This window comes from Falco punctatus (assembly GCF_963210335.1).
Source record: "Falco punctatus genome assembly, chromosome: 14".
Taxonomy (NCBI): Eukaryota; Metazoa; Chordata; class Aves; order Falconiformes; family Falconidae; genus Falco; species Falco punctatus.
The window spans coordinates 16934789-16955155 of NC_137594.1; the positions used below are offsets into that span (position 1 = coordinate 16934789).

The 20367-nt window shown below is 39.1% G+C and overlaps 1 protein-coding gene across 2 annotated transcripts in view; it reads left to right on the plus strand.

Annotated features, from left to right (window-relative positions):
* Positions 1–18781, plus strand: part of CYLD (CYLD lysine 63 deubiquitinase) — a 29652-nt gene extending 10871 nt beyond the window's left edge. For both annotated transcript variants that reach the window (XM_080411232.1, XM_080411233.1), the window contains exons 7-17: positions 820–1199; positions 2707–2872; positions 3689–3830; positions 4396–4518; positions 5841–5932; positions 7021–7087; positions 9877–10009; positions 10630–10738; positions 11823–11941; positions 12600–12816; positions 14227–18781. In XM_080411232.1, the coding sequence (XP_080267358.1) occupies positions 820–1199; positions 2707–2872; positions 3689–3830; positions 4396–4518; positions 5841–5932; positions 7021–7087; positions 9877–10009; positions 10630–10738; positions 11823–11941; positions 12600–12816; positions 14227–14411 (1733 nt within the window). In that variant the 3' untranslated portion in view covers positions 14412–18781. The remainder of the gene's footprint in view (positions 1–819; positions 1200–2706; positions 2873–3688; positions 3831–4395; positions 4519–5840; positions 5933–7020; positions 7088–9876; positions 10010–10629; positions 10739–11822; positions 11942–12599; positions 12817–14226) is intronic.
* Positions 18782–20367: the final 1586 nt, after the last annotated feature.

Genomic DNA, 20367 nt, shown 5'->3' on the forward strand with positions numbered 1-20367 from the left:
GTGAAGAATTAAATATTTTTTTTTTTTTAAATTCTGGTCATCAACTTTAGTTAATAAAACAGCATGAAAAGAAGAGGTGATGGAGAAGAGCCTTTTGCTCTGTGAATACTCATTGTGTATTAGAGACCAGGTACAGATGAGGGAAGATACAGAACACTTGTGCTGTTACATCTAGTTGTGATCTCATTTATCAAGCACTGCATTAGTCATGACTTATTTAAATCCTTTATTCTTTATAGACACTGATAGATTCCTTGTGTTAGAACCAAAGTATATTGTGATAGAGCCAGGGGAATACACACTTTTCCATTTGCAAATCCTGTCTGCAAGCAATTACTCATCTCTGTATTAGCTGTGAACCAAATCCTTTCCTCAGTCACACTGACCAGTGAGTTCTTCCTAGGTTTGCCTATTGCAGTAGTCATCCTTGTTGGGGCTGTTGTGTTGTGTTCAAAGGAAAAGTCTGATGTGGGGTTGAAAAAAAAAAAAAAAAAAAAGCTTTCAATCTAAATATTTTTGTGGTTTCTGCCTGTTGTCTCCTTTCTCTCTAGTGTTCATTTCCGTTGGTTGTGGTAAAAGTGGTAAGGCTACAGCAGTGTCTCCTCAGCCAGTTCTGTCTCTCCAAGTGTTGCCAAGGGACAAACATCTTCCTACATGTCTGCAGCTGTTAGTGCTTCCTATATAGGATGCCCATGAAATTACACGTGGTTGCAGATACACTTCGTTGTTTGATAGCTAACTCTTTCCTTTTGTAAGATGTTGAGGTCGTCCGTCTCCCCCCCCCGCCATTTACTAATATCTTGGTTTTGATTTTAACAGTTGCTGAAGACCCTGCAAAATCACTTACTGATTCATCTCCTGGATTTGGGCATTCTTCACCGCCGCTGCAGCAACCTTTAACAAACTCTGTGTCTACAGAAAACAGATTTCACTCCCTCCCCTTTAGCTTGACAAAAGCGTCGAGTACTAATGGTACTATTGGACATAGTCCTCTTTCTTTATCTGTTCAGTCAGTCATTGGCGACGTAAATACTACGGCTAACCAGGAGAGTCCGTCAACAGCAGGCCCAGTTGGGAACTCGCATGGTCTTGAGGCAGGTTCCTTGGCTGAAGTTAAAGAAAATCCTCCTTTCTATGGAGTAATCCGCTGGATTGGCCAGCCCCCTGGAGTAAATGAAGTACTAGCTGGACTGGAACTGGTAAATATAAATTGTAATTCATATTAATATTAATTACACGTTAATAGTTTTGTTTCTGAGAGTTGGTGCCTGTATACTTTGCAAAAGCAGTCAGTGGAGGGATTTGTCCAAACGTCTTGCCATGTGATCTTTTTATAACACAGCTTAAATTCATAGATGAGCTCTGACTTTTGTGGCTGCCCTGGCCCTTGCTCTGTTAATAGGTGCTGAGGTGTCTTTGTGTCACAGTGGGCAACTGAATTTGTAGGACTGGTGGGTCGCTCACTTTAAAGGAGTGCCCTTTGCTATGTTACGGAGATTTTAACTGAAAAAAGCCAACAGCATATAAAGGTTCCCTGAAATGCAGATTTACATAAAATGCCCTGGCTGTAAGAGTGTATATTGATTCATTTGTTTGGTTTTTGCATACCAGCAAACAGGCAGTGTCAGAGTTACGACTGTCAGAGTCATAATGCTGGTTTTGATAAACGATGGTAGTAATATTGTTGATTTGACAGCCATGTGCTTTATGTGTTCCTGTGAGCCTTTTGTAAATTCACGGTTGCTGCAAACACAAATTGCTGCTATGTACTGACATTTACTCTGTGGCAGTTGCTGCCAAGGTTGTGATTGGCTATCAGTTAAATTAATGTGTCCGCAATTAGGGAGATGGGGTTCTTTATTTGGGGATAACGTTCAATAAAATGTCAGATAAAGCAGTGTACAATTATGTAAAGCAACAAGCATTTTTTGCAAAGTAGGTGAGAATGTGACAGGAATATCAGCTGCTAGGAAAAACCCTGGTGCTTGTGGGTTTTTTGGCTGAAGCCCAAGCTATAGTTTGCCACAGGTGTTCTGAGACTGCATTTTAGGGTGCCTTGTGTTAGTTAAACGGGGTCTTGGGCTTGCCTCTCATGGATTTCTGCATTAAAACCTGGCAGTTGTTAGTAAGCAGACAATACACCTTAGATCTTGTTATCAAAGATAAGTAACAACTTGTTATTTTTAATATGTAGTTTGTGTTGTCTTTCCTTGAGGTACACTTTTTGTGTTCTGAAGCAAGTATTTTTCTTGTGCAGGCCACAGTCACACTGGAATTATTCACGCTACCCAATGCTTAGTGATTTTAATTGAGTTTTAAAAGGTGCTTTGTACTGCATGTGTGCTCTTTCTGATAACAGGGGGAATCTGGAGTGACTAGCTAGCTTAGTTAAGTTCCTGATGTTGACTAGGTTTAATTCTCACTCTCCTCTCCCACCTTACCCAAGATGCTTCTAATAGAATTTTTGTTTTATTTTGGATGGAGTGAAAGTTTAAGCATGAAGGAAAAAAAGTGTGACTCTGAATTTCCTCATTAGATCCAATTAAAGAACACCTCAGCTGAGGCTCTGTGTACTAGAATGCAGGAGCGCTGTATATCAAGCTTCAGAGTACCTGAAGGGTGTCTTACAGGTAGATGTTTTATCAAACGTCTTGCTGCAGAACTGTAGAAACAAGAAAAATAGCGAATTCTCACTTGAATTTTCAGGAAGATGAATGTGCAGGTTGTACGGATGGAACATTTAAAGGAACTCGATACTTCACTTGTGCTCCAAAGAAAGCTCTTTTTGTTAAACTCAAAAGCTGCAGGCCAGATTCCAGGTTTGCCTCACTACAGCCTGTTTCCAACCAGATTGAACGCTGCAACTCTCTAGGTACTGAGCTTCTGCTTATTACTTATCAGCTGGGAACTGACCTGGGTTTCTGTTTCATTTATTCCTGCAATATGTTCTTGTATTGAACACTTGAGAATCTGTACAGGTAGTACTTAAATGAGATTAATGAATAGACCGGTCTGTACAGAACATAATGCTGCTGTGGATTACTTTGTTATGCTTTAAAACAGGAAAATGTTCATGTATTTAAAGAAATCTCATAAAATTAAGGGATTTTCTGTTACGCTGTACATTTTTTACCTTAGAAGTTGTAAAGCAGTCTTGCTGAAAATGGTAGTTGCAACTCCAGCAACATGTGATTACATTATCAGAAACACAGTTATCTTTCTATAAATGTCAGATTATTTTTTTTCCTAAATATTAACATAGAAAAGCATGTATTCTTACAGTGGAAGTTAGTGGTGAAAACTCACATTTTTATTTTTTTTTTATTTCAAATATGTTATATTTCTTGGGTCATGTTGTGTTGCCTGGGACGACAGCAAAGAAAAAAGTGTCCAGTACTTATAAGATAGTGTGAACGGGGCATTTGTAATGAGAAGAGAACTTCATTCCTACTGGGTAAAATTAATTCAGTGCTGCAGGCTTTCTGATTGTGCACCGTCAGTGGAATGTAAGGCCTTGTTCACTCTCGGGAAGACAGCGAGTCTCAGCTATAATAAAATGTTTTTCTAGTCCAGAGAAGGAATGCTTACACTAAGGCAGCAACTTAGCTATAAAACGTTAATAGGAAAAAAAACTCAAGGGGGATAAAGTTTGAGGCTTTAAAGTGTCTTTTGAAAAAAAATATTTCAGCCTTTGGAGGTTACTTAAGTGAAGTGGTAGAAGAAAACACTCCTCCAAAAATGGAAAAAGAAGGTTTAGAGACAATGATTGGAAAGAAGAAAGGTATCCAGGGTCACTACAACTCCTGCTACTTAGACTCCACCTTATTCTGGTAAGTTCATAATTTGTATAGTGGCATCCCCCGCTAGAAATGCAGAACATGTGATCTTTGTTGTAACGACTGTCTGTCTGTATGACTGTGCAGCTTGAAGCCGTGCGCTGCAATCTTTGACATGTTACTGTGCTCTTCCTATCTGAACAAGTTCTGCAGCGTTTGCTGCAGAATGTGAAGTGCTAATCCTGTCCGAATTGTACTGGCCCCTTTGTGTCTATACTGGTTTTGACTGAGGGAGTCCCTGGCCTGTAAGTGGTTGAAGGATGAGGGAGTACAGAGGCTGGGGGGCGGAGGGAGGGAAATCCCTCTTAGAACTCCTTCGCAGAATCCTGCCTGGGCAACTGGTTTTGTAGTCTGCTGCAGAAAGGGTACTGGGTTAGAGTGGACTTTTGCTATTTAGTACAGCTGTGTTGTCTACTGTCCGTAATTACTCTTTCTGAGTTTTTTTAGTTCTTTTATTCTTCCCGTGGCTTTGCTTGGTTTGTCTTATGTTGGTCAGGCATCGGAATGGTTGTATCTTCCAGAATCAAAACAACCTGCCTTTTCCTTTTTTTCTTTGTAGCCTGTTTTCTTTTAGTTCTGTTTTGGATACTGTGTTACTCAGACCTAAAGAAAAGAATGACGTAGAGTATTATAGTGAGACTCAAGAGCTGTTGCGGACAGAGATTGTGAATCCTCTGAGAATGTAAGTAAAGACGTGAACTGGTCTCTGTTCTAATATAAATTTTGTACTAGATCCTGCTGTGTATGCATTCCTATTGCAAACCTGAGAAGTTGGCTAGTTGCTGCTGCCTGTCTGTTCAGCATTTTTTTTTTTAAGTATTATTACTTGTTCTTCATGGTAAATTTAATCAGTGCTAACTGGAAGTAGTTATTCATCGTTTGGTGATAAAATACCTTTGCTACTCTGTTTGGAAATGTGATCAGCATAAAGATATCTTAAAATTCCTTTAGGTATGAATGCAAAAACATTCTAAATACAAGTTCTGTTTGTTCACAGCGTTCATATGTACGTGTTCTTAATGCTGCTGTTCTTGACAAGAAGAGTATTCGGGTTATCTTACGTGGAGTTTCACAACTTAATAGATTTTGCAGGGCTTTAGAAGTTTCATTAATTTTTACATATGGGCTGCAAGTGGTCAAAACACTTTTTGATAGAAGAATTTAACAGGAGCTTTGTAATTTTTTAGGCACAACGAACAAAGGGAATAGGGCAAAAATTTGCATGAAAGGTTATTTGTCTTTATCTGCATGTTTAAAAAAGAAAAATAAGCTAATACAGTTGTAGTTCTGAAATTCTGTGGGATGTTACTGACCGATTTATCATAAAGTTTTTGTTTTGATTCCTGGAACAGAATGATGGCTTCTGAACCCTTGTTCTTACAAGAGTGTGTATACTTTGCCTGATGTGTGCCAGGGTTCTGTGCTATAGGTAGTGGGATACACACCAAGCAGCAGAAATGTCAAGTGGCTGAGAAGACTGAAAGTCTCAATTCTCTTACCTTTCTACTATGCTTAAAACTTTCTTTGCACTTTTTGTAAAGTTACAGAGGAAAAGATTAAATGCTTGAAACTTCAGCTTCTTAGGTCAGCAATACAGTTCTGAATCATTTTGTCAAATACTGAATTATTTTTTTTTGTTAACAACTCCCACAGTGCTATTATTGTGTGACATTCTGAATATGATGTATTAAGTACTGCAAATTAGAGTGAAAACTAATCAAAAGTAATTGACAAATCAGAAAACAGTTATCCCGGTAAGTTAATGTTTAGAAAGAGCTCTTAAAGGTTATACAAGAACATTGAGCACTGCACTAAACTTATCATGCATTAAAAAACCCTGGAAGTCAGATACGAGGAGCCGATACATAGTTTTGAAGAAATACTGTACACACGTAAAGAAGGATGCGAGAGCCTGTGTTTCAGCATTTAAAAGGTGGGGTTTTTTTCTGCTTCTCTGACTTGATCACAAACCAGCTAATAGCTTATTAAACCCATTTATCATAGATATGGATATGTATGTGCTACAAAAATAATGAAACTGAGGAAAATACTTGAAAAAGTTGAGGCTGCATCAGGATTCACTTCAGAGGAAAAAGGTAACTGGGGAGGTTTTCCTTTCTTTGAGGTTTGTAAGAACCATAATGTGAAGGAACTGAAATGCCTTGCTATATATTTATACTAGAACAAAACACAAATATTTCTCTGTAGCGGTAGTACCTCTACCAGAGATTTATGTGAGCACTGAGTGGTAAAAAGGCCTTTTCTGCTTCCTTGGGTCTGTAAGGAACCCTAGTTGAACCATTGCTGGATTTCTCTTCTTGATTTCCTGTGCCCATGTAACGCTCTTCTAGCAGTTAGGAGAGACCTAAGGTTCTTCCTCGAAAATGAAAAATGTGATAAGGCAGGAGTCCTTGTCCTCTTTCAAAATGTCACTTTGATTCCTGAGGAATAATCTTTTTGCTACAGCATTTCATTGTTACAATGGTTATGTAATATTTTACGCAATAAAATGTGTAAATCATGTTAGAAAAATCAATTCCCAACCTTTTTGATCTTCTGCTGCATGTAATGATTAATGAGCATTGTATTATGTAGCCGTTCCATTTTTGTTTGGGAGAACACTATAATTTCTTTGTAAATGCTGAAAACTAGTTTTTATTGCAGTTAGTGGCAGGAAGAGAAATATACCAGAGACCTCTGTGCTGGGGGAGAACAGACCTCTGGGAAGCTAGTGCTGGCTGCATTCTTGGTTACAGAACTCGGTCTCTAGCTCAGTTGAACTTTGTACTATTGTGTGCTTTTTATGTAAGCGTTACTGTCACTACTCCTCACTGCTTCTCTGCAGTTTCACTGTTTTGAGAGCTTTTATTTCTCCTGGAAAAGTTGTGTGGCATGGAGTGATTCCTCTGAAATACAGAGCATCTTTTTGATCTTTACTGGAAAGCTTTGTTACCCTGTTGAGCCTGTATCTTTTATTAGGGCCATCTGACACCAAAGGAGTAAATAGAGGTTTATGTCATGAAAATGTTCATAGCTTGTCATAATCTTATGTGTTAATAAAGCTATAAAAATGAACTTTTACATTTTTCCTATTAGATTTTAAATGAAAGTTTTCAAAATTTTATCTTGAATAATGTCTCTGGTTTTGCATACTAACAAGACCTTTTTTTTTCCCTCCTCCCAGATCCAGAAGAATTTTTGAATATTTTATTTCACCATATTCTAAGAGTTGAGCCACTGCTGAAAATAAGGTGAGTGTTTTTTCTTTGTTGAACTCATCTATTTGTAGAGGCTGACAAATGCGAGACAGAGTAGCTGTTGCCTTTCAGATTAAGATGGCTTTTAGATCAGATTTGATTTATGATTCATATTTCTAATAAGATTCAATGTAATCAAGTTACATTGACAAATTTTACACTATTGCCTATGTTTTTTGGTAGGTGGGTTTTGTGCCACTGGTCTTTTGTTGCAAAAGCCCATGAAGTTTCGTGAGAACTGCACAAAGATCCCCTGTCCCAGTGCTGTCTACTCGAGAGCCGTACTATCTTCCTGTTAGTTACGCTAAAGAGGGGCTGCTGTAAGAGGACCCCACAGGGTTCTTAATATGGCCTGCAGTTTATAACTGCTTATTTCTGGGACAAGCTGCAGAAATTGCTGATTTCTTCTTTAAGGCTAATAAAAATATTTCATTGGTTTGCCTTGATCAAGGTTGGCTTCTCATACTTTATCAAACTGACAGACACTGGCATTTCTGTGTGCCTTCATTTGGGCTGTAGCACTACCAGGATTCAGCTGTCATGACTGAGTTTAACAGAGGTAGGATTGCTGCCCGCTGCTGTCACTGCTGGCTGGCACCTGATACTCTCGGGTTCCTGGCTGCATTCTGCGGCAGCAGCAGTGTTGCACGGCATTTCCCATAGTTTTTCAGGCTTTCCAAATTGCAGGAATTGTATTAGTATTCATGGTGTAGATGCCATTTGAGTATACTGAGGCTACCTTCTGTGGTACTTCTGTAAGGCAATTCTGAAAAAGTTTGAAGGGATGAGAGACCAAGGCATGTCATGAATTTGGAACTGTGTTGCTGCTTCTGCCTAGACAAAGGTCTACTTCTAGGGATTTTTTTTATTTTCATTGTGGTGGTTTTTTTTTTTTTTTTTAACCTAAACAGCAACAACAAAACCCAACTCCCCCCAGAAAAACTAAGCCACAACAACTGGTAACTTCCAGGCATGTATTGGGTCTCTATAGCAAAGTGTTTGAAGAGTAGCTTGCCATCAAGATCCTTACAATTGTTACTGCTGCTCTTCAATTCTATGAAATACAACGTGCTGAGAAACCCCTGTGGCTAATGTAGTATTCTGGTGAAACAGCTGGGATACAATACTGTAATTGTAATAACAGCTTTTATTAGTATAATCAGAATAATAGATCTTGAGTGAGAATGTATTTCTGGTTTTTTGGTAGTTAACAGGTGTGCTGCTGTGGCAGGAATCACAGCTGAAAGGAGTAAAGTAAAAGCAAGGGAAGATGCCTCTCACTCTACCTCTATGTTTCCGCATTGTCTTCCCTATTTCTTTAATCCCGTGTCTGTAAATCTTGGCCTTCAAGGTTTTTGTCCTGTTGGTGCTGTACAGAGAACAGAAGTGACGCTCCACTGTTCAGCTTTTAGCACCAAAGGTGGTGTGTTTTTTGGCATGTACCCGAACTCTTTTAAGAGTAAGTCAGAAGTCTCCCTTCCCCGTAGAAAGAAGGCTTAAAATGAGTAATAGTAACTTTGAGCATCACACTCTTAGAATCCTCTCAACACCCAAGTACTTATTCTAAAAAGCAACGTTGCTTTTTAAGTGCTGGCTGGGATGGGAAGAGGTTATGATTTATAGCTAGTTTGATGAAAGTTCCCAGGAATTTTACCCCAGGAACTTTGACACAGATGAAAGAGCTCCTGCCTTTTTTCTTTTGCTATTGGAGGCCAGTCTATGCTGTTTCTCTACGACAGCAAAATCTATTTCGTCAATGTGAGCAGTCATCTGTATCCTTTCTTCTGTCCTTCCAGAGTAGGCTGAATTACTCATCTGAAGCTGTCTTCCCAGATAGTTCCGTTACATAAACATAAATCTGAGATGTTACCTGAAATCATCAGTACTTGATTTTGACTTTTTGCTTTGAAACGTCTGACCTCAAAACTTCCTTAAATTGGTAGCTTAGTCCTTTGACCCTCTCCCTATCAATATAAAATTGTGTCACGGTTTTAGGATTCTTGTTGGTCGGATTTTTTTGGGGGGTGGTTTGTGGTGTATGTGTGTTTTGGTTAATGGGGGTTTATTTGCACCCACCCACCCCTTTTTTTTTTTTTTTTTTAAGTGAGGATGAAGTTTTTCCAGACCATTGACTGTGGCATGCACTGGCAGCTACTGTACTGGCCTGCCTTTTGATGTTGGCCTAGGTGTGGAAGGCTTCTTAACAATTACAGCTGGACAGCCCTTAAATCTGAGTTATGCTTTTGGAGAGTTTGCTGTTAACTATATAGCTGGTCTAGCAACACTAGCCACCTGTGTGAGATTTCCACTGTAGGAAGCAGTGTAAACATCTCCCTGATTCAAAGGAAATGTTTCATTAAAGCCAGTCGTTACTTTTTTTTTTTTTAACTCCTTATCTGGAGTATCATACTGAAACTCTTACTTGTCTTTCCAATGAAAGCTGCTTCAGTGTGTTGGAGTTCTTGATGCATTTGCTTAGGGAGTATTTCTCAGTTGGTAGTTCAGTAATGCATAGGCATGTTTTTAACACATACCGCAAAACTTATGCTGCTTTTGCTTCTTAAATAAGTTTTTCTAAATTCAGCCCACACATAATGCTTGACTGCCTGTCATCTAAATGCACTTTGTGGTTGCTGGTTTCTTAAAGCACAATCTGTTTCAATGCAGAGAGGCTGTGATATAGACTGTTTTCTGGTAGAGGTTATTTTCCTAGTGAAGGACAATCATCATTACACTAGAGCTTCAGAATGTTTTGTTGTTTTTTTTTTAAATCTGTTTTTTAGATCAGCAGGTCAGAAAGTACAAGACTGTTACTTCTATCAAATTTTTATGGACAAAAATGAGAAAGTTGGAGTCCCAACAATTCAGCAGTTACTAGAGTGGTCATTCATCAACAGCAACTTGAAGTTCGCAGAGGTTGGTGACAGCTGTTGCTTTGTTAGAAGTAGTGATACCATTCAGCAATGGGACAAAAGTACGATTTGGTGTGAAAACAAAATGTGGAGATGTTGGAAATGGGAGTACTAGATCAGTGGTACAGGTTGCCTACATTACAAAAATACTTCTAAGGTTGACTTAATGACATGTATCCTTTGGCTGAACAAGCCAAAGTAATTTAAGTAAAAACATTACTAAAAGAAAACTTACTTATTGCCAGTAAACTGTCTTAAGGACTAATATTTTGAGATACCTCTGTTTGTAAAAGGCTTTATAAAGGAAACATATGCTTTTTTTTCTTCCCTCCCTCAGGATGGGGGAGAGTTGTCCAGTATATTTAATATCGTACTTGAGCATGACTGGGACTTACAACATTTGTCAGTGATTTAGATGCCACTTCCCTGTTTGTTTTTTCTTGGTTTTTTTAGCTGTAGTTTCTCTCAAAGACTTGATTTTGTTTTGCTTACTGTCTTAATTTTGAAGTCAGTGGGTTGCAAGTTTAAATAACATGAATACATTTATAGCATTAGAAGTATGTCTCTAAATTTATATAATTATCTATCTCAAGCTCATTACATTCTATTCTGGATTTTACCTAGGCACCTTCTTGCCTGATTATCCAGATGCCTCGGTTTGGAAAAGACTTCAAAATGTTCAACAAAATTTTTCCATCCTTGGAATTAAATATAACAGACTTACTTGAAGATAGTAAGTATATAACATTGTGTTGTGTAATGAAAGAGAGTTGTTGAGAGTGACTAACACAGTGAAAGTAAGTAATCACGGTAGTTTTGGTGGCTTTTTGTTGTTTTTTTTTTTTTTTAAAAAAACCTAAATATTTCACAAGGTAGTGTGAGATGCTTAGGCTAAGGAGAAAGGGAAGTTTAGTGGCTAGAATGCCCCCCCCATGTCAATTAAAAGCTATAATTCAGAAGAATGAATAGAATGTGACTTTATTATATTTATTCAGTCTTGAGTATTGTACAGCTAAACTTATTTCAAGATGGTGTTAGAATTGAGTTATTAGCAGCAAAACATGATTATGGCAGGTAGGAAATCTTAAAAGCCAAGTGTAGCACTGACGTTGGTTAACAGGTATTTACAATGTTGACTATGTTTCATTAATCTTCATCAGTTTGTGCTGCTGCTTTCTAATCTTTTTGTCATTAGTTTATCAGACTAGAAGGGGAGAACCTGAGATGAGTATGCAAACCTGTGGCATGTAGTGATGGTGCATTTTTTTCAGCTATGAATACATAACTTTTTTTTTTTTGTGGACTGATTTTTTCATTGCCTTACCTATGGGAAAGACACAGTTTTAAATTTGTGCTAAGAGTTACTAAAACTGCTAAAATCTATTAGAATAATCATCTCTGAAATTGTCATGGCCTTTGCATTCATTGCATGGTGATCAGCTTATGCTATTTCTTTTTTTTTCCCTGGTGTTGACAGACACAGGGGCTGAGCTAGCTATATGATGAGAGTGGAACTAACTTGATTTAAAAGCCTGTTTTACTTGTTCATGCAATTGATATAATTTAATTTTTACCATCCTCTGTTTTGCAACTTACCAGTCTAAATGTTTTTCTGTTATTCCACAATATGTCAAAGGGAAGAAGTTAAACACAGTGGTACGTTTCTGATTTGATTGGCAATCTGGTTTTAGCTTTTTTTAATGTAGTGTTTTTCTCCATTTTAAGTAGCAATCCTCCCTCCTTTCCATATACCTCATCCCAAAAAACAAAAAAAAGCCTCCCCAAGTTGAAGACTAATACCTTCTTTAAAAATGCAGCTCCCAGGCAGTGCCGTATATGCGGAGGGCTTGCTATGTATGAGTGCAGAGAATGTTACGAAGATACTGATATTTCTGCTGGGAAAATCAAACAGTTCTGTAAAACATGCAATACACAAGTAAGTTGTTATCTTTGTTATTGTACATGGGTTTAACCCAAATGGTATGCACTGTCATAATTGAAAAAAGGGCATAAACATGTAGGGAGACTTTCTTACCAGTAGTGGTGTAACTGCACCCAAGTACAGCATAGGTTTCGGTGACAAATCAGGAACTCTGCTTGACCCTGCAATCTATCCATCAATAGTTTCTTACTAAAAGCACAGCAACTGCCAAATCCAGGACTGAATACAGTGTAAAAGTAGTAATCGTAGGCAGCTTGGAATCTGTTTCCTGTCACCTGCTTGAAATCCTGATTTTACATACCTTGTTTGAATTGATAAATTCATGACACAGAGCCACTTAATTTTGAGAGCCGTTTGGCAACGTGCGTGAAGCTGTCATAGTCATGGCTTGTTTTCAAGGCTGAGCGTTGAAATTGTTGCATTAAATCCAACCTCCCTTCTAACCTGAGATTTTGAATTTTCTGAGCAATATTGAACTACACCGGTGGGGAAAAATAGAAGAACCGGTTAGCCTGCTACCATTATTGCAGTTCCTTCTCTAATGCCATTAATCTTCAGTTCAGCAGTAATGTTCTTTTTAGCTTTGTCTGCCACTGAAACAAATAATCTTATAGTGTGTTTTTTCTCTTCTGAAATATCGCTTCAATTGTAGGTTCATCTTCATCCCAAGAGACAGAGTCATAAATTCAATCCATTGTCACTACCTAAAGATCTGCCAGACTGGGACTGGCGACATGGCTGCATCCCATACCAGAAGATGGAGTTGTTTGCTGTTCTCTGCATAGAAACAAGCCACTATGTAGCTTTTGTTAAATATGGGAGGGATGACTCGGCCTGGCTTTTCTTTGACAGCATGGCAGATCGGGATGGTAGATCTTTTACTTATTCTTATTTATTTACGTGTATTACTATTTAAAATTCCATTGCCTATTTCTTAATGCTTTGGGGATGTTAATATCATTTAACTTGGTGGATGTACTTGATGCTGGGACACTAATCTTGTCCCAGCCTGATCTCAGTCCATTGATTTCATAGCAGTCGCTGATCTCATAAGCAGAATTTCACCTCAGCTGGATACCCTAGTAAGTAAATGGTACAGAAGTAACTACAGAAGTTTTCCTAGCGGGACTTCTTATACATTTTTCTATGCTTTGCAGGTTTGGCAGAGACAATTAATTTTAAATAGAACACACTCCTGCAGTTGATTTTCAGTTCATATTTAAGTGGATGTACACAATTATCAGACGGCAAATATTTTTATTGCTTTTGCTTAAATGATTTAGTGTAGGCATCTTTAGAGTAAGAGAAATAGTAACATATTACGACATCTATGCCATTGCTTTGGATCTCTTTAGATATCAGTGGAAAACTGTTACCCTGTAATAATACACATGTCAGTAAAACAAGTGTTCTCTTAGATACTGCAGCATTAAATAGTGTTTAAATAAGGACTGTTCAATTCTGGTGCCTGAGAAAACCAGTAACAGATGAAGTGTCAGACTTAAAGTAACAATTCTTTGTATGAAGAATTCTTGAACCCCTCTGTTACAGAGGCTTTGGTGGGGGAGAAGAGTCTTGCCTCCTGTTGAAAATGAAACTGCTACAGGATTAAAATCTCTGTCTTAGAAAAGAAAGCTTGATTGCCTTCTGGTTCTAGTGCGCTTGCAATGTGTATGACTTGGGTCTGTAAAGAACTACTTTATTATGTAGTATGAATGTAGATCACATGAGATGCTCACTGATGTACCTTTTGCTGATCTTAGAGTTTTTTTATATCACAAATGCTTTTCTTCAGCTAGTGCTATAAGCTAAAAACGTCTGCTGGGGAAGTGTCATGGATGTTCACACTTGTGTTGTTTGAAACACATGTGTTTCACATGGAAAATGGCCAGGAGCAAACTCTGCCTTAGTCTTGCACGTCAGGTACAGACACTGATGGATTATTAATTCATCTGCAGTTAGCAGTTGTCATGTTCCTACCAAATTCATTCAGGTCATTCTCCCCAAGTCATACAGAATTTGTGGAAACAAAAATCCAAAGTTCTCATTCTGGTGGGGGTTTTGTGGGGCATGGTGAGTGTGTGTTAGTAAACACTGTAAGATATTCTGACACCAATTGTGATTCTTTTCATATAAGTTTACCCTGCAGTAGTCAAAACCAGTGAGGTTTTTTTTGGAAGGCATTTTTCAAGAACCGCTGATGCTGTCATAGTTAAAGTACATGTATAAATGTAGGTGCTATCCTAATCTGTTTCTCTCTCTTCCCTTATGGTTAAAAGGAGGTCAGAACGGCTTTAACATTCCACAAGTTACCCCATGTCCAGAAGTTGGTGAATATCTAAAGATGTCTCTCGAAGAATTACACTCACTGGATTCCAGAAAAATTCAAGGTTGTGCACGAAGACTACTCTGTGATGCTTACATGTGCATGTATCAAAGTCCAACGATGAGTTTATACAAGTGAACAATGTCCTCTGGAAAACTGAAGAAACAGCACAGAGTTATCGACTGTTGTATTTGCTGTGTTTTTTGGTTAGTTTCAATGCAACCGTTGCTGGCAATGGAAAAAGTTGACTACGAGAGCAAAAGGATTACTGTTCCAAAAACTACATGTGGAGTTCTGTAACTGAAGTATTTAAGTATTTTGCACTCTAGGAAGTGTGCTTGTGTGTGTTTGTTTTATAAACAAAGTCTAAGCGATGTTACTAAAACTTAAAGCTTTAAGTGCATTGATTATACACAGGCTTTTTTGAAATGTTGAAGGTGGAATTACATCAGGAGAAACCTCCTTAGCCCATGGAGATAAGGATACACAGTGTTCCTGCTCAGTGCGTTCATGTGGACCAAGGATAATTCTCTTGTGTTTCTCTGCCCTCCACCCTCACCACTTCTCCCCCACCCTTGATATTAGCAACAGAGGTACTCTCTATTCAAGAGAGAGTAACTTCAGTTTCAGTAAGATAAATTTTAGACTGTTCATTGCCTATTGATTCTGTTCTGTCTACTACATTCTTTTCCATTCACACATTTACATCTTCAAAAATTAACATTCATTTCAAGATCTGAATTCCTATCTTGTGAATTATCAAGCACAGAGATTTGCTATCTGTTAACTTGCAATTTTTGGAGAGGAAAAAGAGGAGGAGAAGAGACTATTAAGGGGAAGTATAATTGCTGAAATATAAAATTAGCAATGAATGTTAACAGATGTCTTTTTCTCAGTGTCTATTTTTAAAGAAACAAAGCAGTCTGGAACAGAACAGCAACTATATACAAATGGTTCGAGGACAAAACAATAAAATAGTGGATTGCCTCAGGGAATGTTACTGAAGTGGATTCTGGTTCTTGGTAAACAAAACTGACTTTTCTACAGTACATTAAGCTACTACCTGGGCATATGTTATGCATCTGACTTTTTTTAATTTATTTCAGGATTACTAATCAATATTAAAAATCTCTGCCTGGAACGATGAAACTATAAATAAGAATAGCTCAGAGTTTTACTGTATACCAAGTACCTAATGAAAACTAACTTGAAAAGCTGCAAAACCTGTGTTGATGTAAAATATTATACTTGGAAGCCTGTTGGTTCCTGTTTGCAATGAAATACTGTTGTTCTAGTTGCTTTTTAGCTATTTCTGTCTACACTGACTAGCAAACATGCAACTATATATATACAGTAAAATCTGGTTATACAAATTGCATATATATGAGCTGTACATTTTCAACTCTAAGATGTTTTATAGGGGAAACTTCCCTTTTGGGATCAAGTTATAGAAGGAGTAGTCACAAAATATAACAGAGGAAAAGCCACTTTGAAAAAGTCACTGTTCTAAAGACAATGCAGCCTCATCCCCTATTGTAGAAAATGTAGTTAGTTTGTTCTTGGAAAACCTAAAATCTTTCTGTGGGACACACTTGACCACAGAACAGTATTAGAGAGAGCTTGAACGACTGATCTGTCTAGTGGCTAAAGCAAGGGCTGCGGCGGGAGTTGACTGTTCCGTTAGCCACTGCATGAAGCGTGCTCTAGCTTCTCGCTCTCAAGAGCAAGGAAGTTACTAGAAGTGACACTGTTGCTTCTGCCTCTGTTAGTCTCCTGCCTTCCATGTTCCCTTGCCTTATTTATCTAGTCTGTGCGCCTTGGCAAAACTCTTGAAATGCTCTTGGAAAAAAACCCCTTTGTTTCTTTAGTGTCGTACCACTCTGAGCTCTTGAACACTTTCTCTCCCGAAAAATTTCAGCAAGGCTTGAGGTGATGAATTCTATAACCCATCTCTCACCAGGTTGGTTATTGTCCATTGGCTCTTCCATGGCTACATACTATCCTGCTCTGAGACAACAGCTGCTTAGAAACGTCAACAAAGATGCCACAGAAGCTTCTCATAGGCAATGTAAGGTGAAAAGACCAGTTTGTACAAGGCAGCTTGTATTTATTAAAATGAGAAAACACTTACATGATCTGAGCAGCAGGTACGGTAACCTACCCTTGGCTGCATATTGAAGAGGAAGTCTGGTTGCGGCCTCCAGGTACCTCAAGTGATATTTTTAGAGAGCAGTTTGCAAACCAGAGGCAAGAGGGGGCATGCCAAAAAAAAAAAAAAAAAAAAAAGGCAATAATACTGCAACGGACTCTTACCTTGTTCTCTACCAAGTCCGACACCTTCATTTGCCAAGCCGAGTCTGATCCCTTCATTCGCCTAGCCCCACCGTCACTGGCAACCGGGAAGTCGTTGCAAGCGGGCCCCCTTCTGAACAAGGAGCAAACAAAAGGCTTTACAAAATGAACAAGCACAAACCTGTGTACCAATGAGACCGATCTGAATGTCTGGATTCTTTTTTTTCTCTATCCTAGATTTACTTTCTGGTTTTCCCGGTGCATTAACTTTCATATGTCTTCCACTTGTCATTTCTGCCCCCCCATATATTACATACTACGTAAAGGTAGAGTTACCTTACCTCTTCCTGCCAGAACTCTTGAGAACAGCCTTGGAACTGCTACAAGCCAGAGGGGAGACTTGGACTTGGCAACTGTATCAAAGTTTTCTAGGTGAATAATCTTGTAGCAAAATGTTCACTCTTTTTTTACAACTGCAAATATCCAAGAACCCCATTTTTTCAGGATGCATATTCTGTTAGCAGAAGTGAATTAAAATAGATGGATGTAAATTAAGTGCTTGGCTTCTTGCCTCCAGTCTTCTGGCCTTCGACTGGAAATGGAAAACAAGTTGTGGGAACGCTTACTGTGCTGCACGTAGCGAATGTACAGAAAAGAGGAAAAAAAAAAAAAAAGGGAATTTCAATGCATTATTGTGCACGCTTCTTGGTGACAAATACTGTGTTTTGAAATGCCGGCAGTACCTTACAGCCTGCGTTTTGTACTACTTTATATTATTACAAAACAGTAAGTAGTTTTGCAAACAGTATATGAATACTTGATTTGTTGCTTATCAGTTAAGACAGCAGAGATGTCTTCTATGCTTTATGGTGTACTGCATTGGATTGGAGATGATCCGGCAATGTAAATGAAATGTTATGGAAACTAACCCAAATTTTTATTTCCTTTCTCAGAAAGGCGAATACAGACAGAAAAGCGATTTCACTGTGAAAGGAAACTTGTAAAATAACTTATATACAAGGGTAAGAAACTGTTTTTAGCCTTTGGCATCTGTTTTGGGGAATTGAATAAGCTATTTTGAAGAAACAGCCTGTGTTTTAAAGGATCTAGTGCTGTTAAATAATGTCCAAAGATTCCAGTGACTAAGCACCCGATTTTTATGTGTTTAATGCATTTGAGAACCTCCGCATCAGATCCTTTTTTTTTTTTTATATGGTGAATATGCCCATAAATTAATAGCACTTAGATCATTGCTTTATGGTTTGGCTCATAAGTATTGCTAACAATGGCCTTAACCTGTAAGTAGGAACACGCATAGAAAATACAGTTCTTGACAGCCTGTAAAAATGTAAAGTTTCATAATACATAAAGTTTCATAATTGGGGAGAAAAACTGCACCCCTACTAATTTTCAGAAATAGAGGTTCAAATCAATAGAAAACAAATCACTGTGTCCCTAAATGCTTATTTTTAACATAGAGGGTAAAGAGAAAAGCTATTAAAGGTGATGCCTTACACATTACTAAAACAAACCCAAACAAATCGCCCCCAAACTCACAGAAAGCTATGTCAGAATGCTTGTGTTCTGGTGTGGGAGGTAATTGGAGGGGAAAAAAAAAAACAACCCACAAAAGTATGTTAAGTAAAAGTCTTTCTAATATCTGTGATACTGATTCTGTGCTTTTGGAAACGTAGTACTGTGTTTTACTAAACAGCCTATCAGATTTCCATTTTAGTCAAGTACTATGTGTAACAGGAATTAGTCATAATCATAAATGGTTCATTTCAATGCACTTACTTTTCTTGTGCACTTTATACTCCACTGCATCGATTAACTGGGTCACCGCAGTCCCTAGCGATAGCCTGTTCAATACAATACTGAGGCACAACATGCTGCAAACTGGAATTTTATGGTTTCAGAACTGAGTTGGTGTAAAAAGCAGCTTGAAAGCTTTGTGTATTTTTACCACTGTAATGAGGCATGTTTTTCTCTGTTGTTGATGTTTTGCTAAATAAACATCCCATGTTTTCTGCACAGATAGTCTCTTAAACTTACAAAGGCTGTCTCCAAGAATGCATTAGAGACAAACCATTGTATCAGGTTGCCCTCAACTAGCCTTAACTTTATTTTTCCCCCAATGGTGGAGCGGAATTAGCTGCTGCTGGAGAGGAATGTACCATGTGCTCTTTCTGTATCGATTAAAAATATTATTCTTATGGCTCTATTTATTTCTTTGGGGGCTTGGAGTTTTGGGAACATCACAAACAATGACAAACACAGTGTTGAACTAGCTTTTCTGTACTTAAAGAAGGATTTCCTTTTACATACTTCTTATAGTCTCTCAATTTCAACATTTCTAGGAAACTTAGGAATTGATGCGCTGTATCAAATCAGGTCCAAGTATACCGCTTATGTCTTAACCAGTTAGTACCTGATACTATAGTGGGAAACGAACGAAAAGCTGCTGTAGCTAGCTAGTTTGCCTGTGAGGAAAAAATACATTTATTTTTAAATACTTAGTACATTATCTTACTGACCCTTGATGATCAGCTCCTCCCGGGATCATGCTGTAGCTTCAGTCCTGCTCCACAGCTGCCATTCAGAAGACCTGCACACAAAGTTTACGTGCATTTTCTATCTAGAAAAATAGGTCTATCCCGTGTTTCTGCATTTTTTTTTTATTTCCTGATAGTAATAATAATAATGAAGAACGAGTCCTACCTGGGACTGTAAACGGAACGCTGTCAATTTAAGTATTTTAAAAATCTTCATCTTATTGCCAATACTGAAACGCTTGTAAAAATACTTGCAAAAAAACATTTTTCAGAAACGCATTACCTGCTTCTGCAGTGTGAAGTGCTGGTTTGTTCGAAACTGTATTTTCCGTTTGCAATAAGATGTTTAACAGCTAAAGCTGAGCCGCCCCCCTGGGAATGTCTGGGGAACGCTCACCTCAGCTCGGTGGCCGTGGGGAGCGGTGCCGGCCGGAGCCCCGTTGTGCCGCCAGGGATCGGCCACCAGAGGGCAGTGCTGGAGCCCGCGGCCCGGAACAATGGAGACGGATATCCATCCGCGCCGGCGCGGCTGTTGTGATCCCGGCTCCGTAGTCCTGCTCTGAAACAGACTTTGGGGCTAACGTCATTAGGTACAGGTGAAACTTTCACAGGTTTATAAATTTCAAACACACCAAATCTCAGGATTGGCGGCGTGCGTAACTCCCCGAGGGCCGAGCCCGCAGTCGGTTCAAGCGCAGGGAGCGGAGTGAGTGTCCCCGCTGCCCGCCCGGGGGACCCGGGGGCTGCGCTGGCATCTCCCCGTGCCGCCTGGGCCAGGGCAAGGTGGCACCAAACCGCCTGTGGGCTTGGGCCAGCAGCGCACCACAAGGTGCTGGGAGGGGAAACTGGAAGCCAAACTTGGAGCCAAATGAAACCCCTGTTTGAGTGGCTATAGAGGCTACTACTAGGAGATGTGAAATACTTAGGAGATCTTGGGGCATTCGTAGAGCTTAGTGGAAACTAACGAAAACTGTAACCAACTGGAATGCAACAGTAATATTTCAAACCAAAAGCTTTCCCACAGAACCAACCATCACAGAGAAAAGCCCCGTCTGAGTCACAGTCTTCACCCACTTCATGAGGAGCGGGTGCAGCCATGCTGCTGGCCCGGCGGGGCGGCTGCACCCCCGTTAGCCCTGCCTTCTGTCTTTAGGCTCTTCCTCCGAGACGTGCTCCTGGCCCGCTCAGGAACGGTTCCCCCGGGAGCAGGGGTAGGAATGGAGCCGTTCTGGGGCCAGAGGGATGCC